The sequence below is a fragment of the Antechinus flavipes genome, chromosome 6 (assembly GCF_016432865.1).
Source record: "Antechinus flavipes isolate AdamAnt ecotype Samford, QLD, Australia chromosome 6, AdamAnt_v2, whole genome shotgun sequence".
Taxonomy (NCBI): domain Eukaryota; kingdom Metazoa; phylum Chordata; class Mammalia; order Dasyuromorphia; family Dasyuridae; genus Antechinus; species Antechinus flavipes.
In genome coordinates, this window is record NC_067403.1 from 121568963 (window position 1) to 121577094 (window position 8132).

The 8132-nt window shown below is 38.9% G+C and overlaps 1 protein-coding gene across 4 annotated transcripts in view; it reads right to left on the reverse strand.

The window, feature by feature from the left end:
- Positions 1-6887, reverse strand: part of CENPU (centromere protein U) — an 80253-nt gene extending 73366 nt beyond the window's left edge. For all 4 annotated transcript variants that reach the window (XM_051966398.1, XM_051966397.1, XM_051966399.1 and 1 more), the window contains exon 1: positions 5684-6887. In XM_051966398.1, coding sequence (XP_051822358.1) covers positions 5684-5724 — 41 coding nt within the window. In that variant the 5' untranslated portion in view covers positions 5725-6887. The remainder of the gene's footprint in view (positions 1-5683) is intronic.
- Between the last annotated feature and the right edge of the window lie 1245 nt (positions 6888-8132).

Sequence of the window (8132 nt, forward strand, 5' to 3'; positions counted from 1 at the left end):
ACTTAAAAGTCTCTCTTTGCACTTAAATTGGATTTATACTTTGAAAACCCAAGGTAGACAGAAAAAACAAATTGAGGTAATCATGATGTGGGCCGCTAGGTGTCTCAGTGGACAAAGCAAAGGCCTGAAGTCAAAAAGATCTGAGTTCAGATCTAGTCTCAGACACTTAGTTGTGTGACTCTGATCATGTGATTTAATCCAGTTTGCTTCCATTTCCTCATCTGTAAAATGAGCAGGAGAAAGATGTGGCAACCTCTCCAGTACCTCTAACAAGAAAATTCCAAATAGGGTCATGAAGAGTCAGACACATCTGACATGACTCCATAACAACAAATTAGGATGTGGTAGAAATGATGCAAGATTTAGAAGATGGAAGACCTAGATTTGAATCCTGTCATTTACTGCTTATAAGACTTTGGTTAAGGCACAACCTCTAGGGATCTGTTTTCTTATATGTAAAATGGGAGTAGGAAGAGATAGCCAAGATGACCTCTAAGATCCCTTCTCACTCTAAAAGTATACATATAAAAAGGAAAGGGAGAACATCTTTCACAAAAATGACAAAATGTAAGCCAGTTTGGGGGCATACTTATACAGGTATACAAGAAACTTAAAGATCACCTAAGGTTTTTGTCCAGGCTTCATCCTAATTGTCTCACAATCTTATTCAACGGTACTAATTAGCCCCACTCCACCCCAGCCCCCTTCCTATTCTTGGCCTCCATATAACACTCAATAGTCTAGATCTTTTGCGGATCATTCTTGCTCTGGGAGTCTCTTCCCTCCTCCTAGCCTTAAACACACCCTTCCCAAGGCTCTATCCTCTAAATATTTTCCTTTATCTCCTCCTAGGCAATCTTATTCACGCCTAAGGTCAAAGGGCACTAAAGAATTCTAACTTCCCCTACTAACTCAGCCACACCATGGCCTGTAAACAAACGATACTAAGTAAGGGCTTCCTTCTCCAGTTCTAAACTATAATTCTGACTGCCAGTTGTTTGTTTTAGACTTGGACTAACGCTGTTTCCATAATAATGATGATGATCCTTTTCTAGTCTTCACTGTTTCCATAATAATGATGATGATGATAATCACACTATGTAGAGCATTTATATAGGAATTTACAAATATTATCTCATTTGAGTTTCACAATAACCCTGGCATTTCCAGAGATGTTGGTTGCCATTTTACAATTGAGGACTGAGGCAGAGGTTAAACAACTTGGGTCACATAGTTGAATGCCTGAATCCAGTTTTATACTCAGTTCTGAACCCAATACTCTATTTCCTGACCAACTAGCTGCCTCAGAGGGACCTCAGAGGGTACATGGTACAAAGGCAACCTGAACAAGAGTCTTCCTACATTTTTAGCTTCTACTTGAAGACCTGGATAAAGCTCTTAAGGGCTTCCTCCCATGATCACAAATTCCACTGTTGGACAGCTCCCACTATTAGGCGGTTTTTCTTGGACAGTTCTCTATGAAAGAAAATTGTTGTTCACCCCAGCCTCAACCTGCCTTTGAATAACTTCCACCAGTTCCTAATGAATTATTTTGTGGGGCCCCAAAGGATCTCAGTTCTACATCAACAGACCAACAAATACATGAAGACAACTTTCATGACTCCACTTCAATCCCCTACCAAGACTTCTCTTCCTTTCCCAATTCTCATATCTGAATCTCCTCTTCTGGACACACTGCCTATGGCTGAAAGAATAAAACACAAACTTCTTTTTTTTAATTAAAGCTTTTTATTTTCAAAATATATACATGGATAATTTTCAGCATTCACTCTTACAAAATCTTGTGTTCTAAATTTTTTCCCTCCCTTCCCCCCAACTCCTCCAAGCACAAACTTCTTAACCTGGTATTTTAGAGTCATTAACAATTCAGCTCTAACCTATTTTTCGAGCCTTATTTCACTACTTCCCTGGATCATCCCTAATTTCATCCTTCACAGAAGCATCCTATCCACCTGCTGAAATCATGCACCTTCAAGGCCCAGCAAGCACCATCTCATCTGTGAAGCCTGCCCTGACCTTTTATTTACTTTATTTACTTATCACTTCCTCCCCAAATTTTTCCTGAAATACTTTGGATCTCTCCTTTACCTCACTACATTCCACCTTGTAAACTGATTATTGAATATATATCTTATTTATCTAAGAACACATCCTGTGTCCCTTTTTATCTTTGCATCCCTAGCACCTAGCACAGTGCAATATACAGAATAGATGCTTAATAAATATTTTATTGAATTTAAACTGAAGCCATCATGGTAACAGATTGCATAGAGCAGGAATTCAGGGATCTATGCATATATTTCATCTGATGTATCAACTTGGATAGGAAAAAAATTATTTCACTAATTTTTAGTTTTCTTTGTAAAGCTATATATTTTATTTTTTGTATTTAAAAAGTATTATCCTTACTGCAACATATCCAACATATAAAGGACTGCTTGCCATCTAGGGGAGGGAGTGGAGGGAGGGAGGGGGAAAAAAAATCGGAAAAGAAACGAGTGCAAGGAATAATGTTGTCATTATAAAGTAATCATTAAATTAAAAAAAAAAAAAAGTATTATCCTGAAAAGAGTTCATAATTTCACCAGGAAGCCAGGGGGAGTTGCTGATACAAAAAGGGGCCGACAGCACCAGTCTGAAAAATCTGAACTTTATTCAGGAAGTAATAGGGAAGGATGGATATGTAGAAAAAATTATTATGGTGATTTTTCTATGCTGATGGAAAAATTTGGTATATGGGAAAAATCATATATTTTTGTAATTATCAAGATAATATAGGTAATGAATACTAATTATTTAGATTTTTCAGAGCTGCTTCTTCCAGCTTGAGAGTCAGTCTTACAATGCAGCTTGAAATAATCAATTCTTGACAATGCTTTTCTGTGTAAGTGAATCAAAGTGAATCAAAGTGAATCAACCTATTCCCGTCACAGAACTCTGATCCTTTCCCTCCTCCTGTTCGCTATCTGGAGATTTGAAACAGTCACTTCTGAACTGTTCTCACAGGATTGTCCTAGTATTTGTGGACTTGTCTGGGAAATCTCTTGGATCCTGAAAATGATTGTATTGTAATCTACCTCTACCTCTACCTCCCTTCACATTTATGATTTGTGTATAAATCTCTATCTTTTCTACAGGAAGAGGTCTCCTGCCCAGGAGAACTTACAGTTAATAAAGAGAATACTCTAAAAAGATTAAACAGCTACTTGATCTATAAAAACTTCTTGAGGCCGGCTTTGTTCTGCTCTAGCTATTCAGAGTTCAGAGACTTAGTAAAATTCTGTTAACAGGTATAAGAGATATAGAGTTGGTTTCTTGATCAGAAAGGCCAGCGACTCCTTCTGACTGTATGGCTTTGAGAAAAATCACTTAACCTCTCAGTGCCTAGCAATTTTCTAAACCTACAAATCGTAGAGCAATTGCCCATCTAAACTGGCAGCAAGGGTTCTCTTATTGAGTATTTCCTATACCAGTAAAATTAAAGATTTAGTTAAAAAAAATAATAAAACAGGGAACTGCCAAAACTCTTAGCAAAATGCCTGTCACACACAAAGTAGATGCTTGATAAATATTTATTGAATTGAAAGTGTCTTAAGCAGAATGACATAAATGGTCATTCCAACATAGGGATAAAAGTAAAAATGATTTATAAAACATTCTAAATATAAGAACTGCCAAGTTTTCCATACATACAATAACTTAGAAAAAGAGGATTGTGCATGAAACTAAGAATTTTTATTATGCATAGTTTGGCATTTAAGTTCCATTTTTTCTTGCCTTCTTTCTCTTCTGTTCATTAAAAAAAATGCTTCAACGACTTTTATTTATTTTTTTCTACTCCTCACCTTTTTTGGGGGGCAATCTCTCCCTCAACTCCCTCCCCCTCCCAACTCTCTTCTTACAACTATAAAAAGGAAAAAAAAAAACTTTTGTAATAACTATGCACCACTGAACAGAACAAATTAATTACACTGCCTTTAGAAGAGTGACATAATCATAATCAATATTTATATAACATTATGTGCCAGGCATTGTGCAAAATGCTTTATGATTATTACTTCATTTGATCCTCACATAAAACCTAGGAGGAAGGTGCTATTATCATCCCCGTTTTACAGTTGAGAAAACAGGTAAGCAGAAGTAAAGTGACTTGCATAGTCACACAGGTAGAAAGTGTTGGAATGGATTTGAACTCAGGTCTTCCTGACTCCAGGCCTGGCACTCTATTTGCTCTTCTCCATCTGTTCTCTCTAAAGGGAGAAGAAACTGGACAGCAACATTAAGAGTGGAGTTGGAAACAAGATCTGTCAGAAAGCTATAACAATACTCTGGACAGATCAGAAGAGAAGCAGTGAGCATAAAATGGGGAGAAAAATGGCAAAGGTAGAGATAAGGGAAGGATAGTCTTGGTAATTGATGAATGAGAAGAGAAGGAAAAAAGTCACTAACTCATTCATCAACAAGCACGTACATTCAATCAATAAACATTTATTAAGGGTCTACAATATACCAGGCACTGTGCTAAATGCCCGGAAATCTATTAGAATTACAAGATTTACAATTAAATGGAATTTGCTTAGAACTGTGTGCCCAGCACTGTACAGAGATCAACGTTATAAGGAAGTTTTCAAACATCTGAAGCAAATGGCACAAGGGATATTTGGGAAGAAGACACAAGAGTTCAAATTTGTCCAAGAGACATACATCAGTAGGACCCTTAAAAACTCACTTAACTTCTGTACCTTATTTTGATCTGTAAAATAGGAGAAATAACAGCACCGATCTCACAGGGTTAGCATGAGGATTAATGAGCAAATATGGAAATTGAGTTACGGAAAAGTTACATTAAACATATTGCCATGTATGATATAGTTATGATATAATATGCTGGCAATTATTGTTACTTATGGGTTTAGTGGTACCCATGATAGCAATAGGGAAGTTCTCTGAGGGGGCGGGCTTTGGGAGAAATAAAGCAATCGATGGATCCGAGCAGCTGTGGACGCTTTGAGGTTGAAGAGGATGTTGGGTCATTCAGATTGGAGTGGCACTCAGGAGACAATTGGGTCTACAAGGAAATCCAGACGGCTTAGACAACAATTAAGAAACCTGGAGAGGGAAGGAGCCAAACTAGAATAAAAGGGAATAAAAGGGAAAATGCAAGCTCTCTGGGGACAAGGGTTGTTTCATCTTCGTTTCGGCATTCACAACGCCTCGCATACAGTGGGCGCTCAGTTTGTGTTTAATTAAAGAGGAAGGCCTAGAAAGGCTCGGAAAGCAAACAAGAAAAAAATGTTCCAAAAAAGGGATTCAAAAGTGAGGAGCAGGAGGGCGTATCCTCGGGAAACGAGAGCGCTGCAGCAGCCATCAGATCAGGTCAGTGAGACCGAGAACAGGTCGAAGGGGAGGTCACTGGTGACTTTGCAAAGCCCCCTGGGAAAGGGAATGAGGGAGGAAGGGGAGCCAAAGTTAAGAGAGACAAGTGGGCGGTGAGACTGCCGGTAACCGCGGGAAGCAGGCTGTCAAAGTCTGCAATCCCTGGAAGAGCATGGGATCGAGGTCGGAGTGGTGGAGACTTTCCGAGACAACAGCAAGGAGGAGGGGCACTTAGGTCCCGGAGGGCTGGAGAAGCCGTCCCCTGCCCCGAGAAGGGAGCACTTACCTCGCGGCTCTGCCAGGCCTCGAACTTCGCCGCCGGTCCATGTTTGGAGCCTCCGAAGTGTTTTTAAGTGTTGTAGCCGAGTGTAACAAGACAGACCCTCCCTCCTAATAGGCTCACACTCCGAACAATACCATCCGCCCGGGTCTCCTGCGCAGTCCAAAAGTTGAAAGTCAAAGCCTGGATTTCCCCTCTGACCGGATCTAAATCTAGACCCTCCTTTGGGCCGGATACACAAGATGATCCGATCTTTTAAAAAGAAATCTGGGCCGGGATTTTGCTCCCGTCCGCAGCCCGCCTTGGCTTTCAAATTCCACTGGCTGCGTCTTCTTCCTCTTATCTCCTCCTTCCTTCCCCTCCAACCATTAAGCAGTCTTCAAAAGCGGAGAGGGCACTTTGAGATTTCAGCTCCGCCCTCTGATCGTCCCCATTGGTCTCTCCAGCCTTACGTGGCTCTAGATGCGTTCAAAGTTACCCAGCCTTCAAGTGTATACCTTTGATAAATCAACCAGAGCAGAAAGTGTGCCTGCCCCTGTATTAAGCGCTGACAATATCAAGCAAGGTAAAAACTACCTCCAACCTTAGCACAGACCTACGTCTCATACTCCATATATAGAGAAGGGTGGAATAGATGGACAAAGCAGAAGTAGAGAAATGAAAATGGATAACTGATTACCTTAAATTAAAAAGGTTATGCACACAAAATGTTTGTAGCAGCCCTGTTTGTAGTGGCCAGAAACTGGAAAATGAATGGATGCCCATCAATTGGAGAATGGCTGGGTAAATTGTGGTATATGAATGTTATGGAATATTATTGTTCTGTAAGAAATGACCAGCAGGATGAATACAGAGAGGACTGGCGAGACTTACATGAACTGATGCTAAGTGAAATGAGCAGAACCAGGAGATCATTATACACTTCGACAACGATATTGTATGAGGACATATTTTGATGGAAGTGGATTTCTTTGACAAAGAGACCTGAGTTTCAATTGATAAATGACGGACAAAAGCAGCTACACCCAAAGAAAGAACACTGGGAAACGAATGTGAACTGTCTGCATTTTTGTTTTTCTTCCCGGATTATTTATACCTTCTGAATCCAATTCTCCCTACGCAACAAGAGAACTGTTCGGTTCTGCAAACATATATTGTATCTAGGATATACTGCAACATATCCAACATATAAAGGACTGCTTGCCATCTAGGGGAGGGGGTGGAGGGAGGGAGGGGAAAAAAAAATCGGAACAGAAATGAGTGTCAATATAATGTAATTATTAAATAAAAAAAAAAAAGGTTATGCACAAACAAAACCAACACAAACAAGATTAAAAGGGATGCACAAAACTGGGGGGAAATGTATACTCAGTGTTTCTGATAAAGGCCTCATTTCTAAAATAAAGAACTGTGTCAAATTTGTAAAAATACAAGTCATACCCCAATTGAGAAATAGTCAAAGAATATGAACAGACGGTTTATAGATGAAGAAATTAAAGCTATCTGTAGTCATATGAAAAAATGCTCTAAATCACTGTTGATTAGGGAAAAATCTAAAGTGTCACCTCACACCTCTCAGACTGGCTAAGATGACAGGAAATTACAATGATAAATGTTGGAGGGAATGTGGGAAAACTGAGGCGCTAATGCATGGTTGGTAGAGTTCTGAAGTGATCCAACCATTCTGAAGAGCAATTTAGAACTATTCCCAAAGGGCTATCAAACTGTGCATACCCTTTGATTCAACAGTGCTATTACTAGGTCTGTATCCCAAGGAAATCATAATGGAAGAAGGACCCACGTGTGCAAAAATGTTTGTTGCAACTCTTTTTGTGGTGGCAAAGAATTGGAAAATGAGTAGATGCCCATCATTTAGGAAATGGCTGAATAAGTTATGGTATATAAAATTAATAGAATATTATTGTTCTACAAAAAATGATGGACAGGCTGATTTTAGAAAGACCTAGAAAGATTTACACAAATTGATGCCAAGAGATACACGTAGAACCAGGAACATATAATGCCTGCTAACAGCAAAATTGTGGGTTGATCAACTTTGAAAGACTTGTTTCTTCTTAGCAGTTCAGTGATCCAAAGCAATCCCAAAAAACTCTGGATGGAAAATGCCATCCAGATTCACAGACTGAATTCTGGAGACTGAATGTAAATCAATACATGCTATGTTCGCTAATTTTTTTCTTTTTTTTTCCCGTTTTTTTCCCCCCATGGTTTTTCCCTTTTGTTCTGATTTTTCTCTCCCAACATGATTCATAAGGAAATGTGTTTTTTAAAAATGTATGTACATATATAAGCAGAAAAAATAAAAATACTTTTAATAAAAGAAGCTAAAAATAGGAAACAATAAAACAAATATATACAACAAAATCTACAAGAAAGAAACTGACTTTGGGGACTGACAAAAGATTCTTACAGAAGATAGAAGTTTATCTGAGGC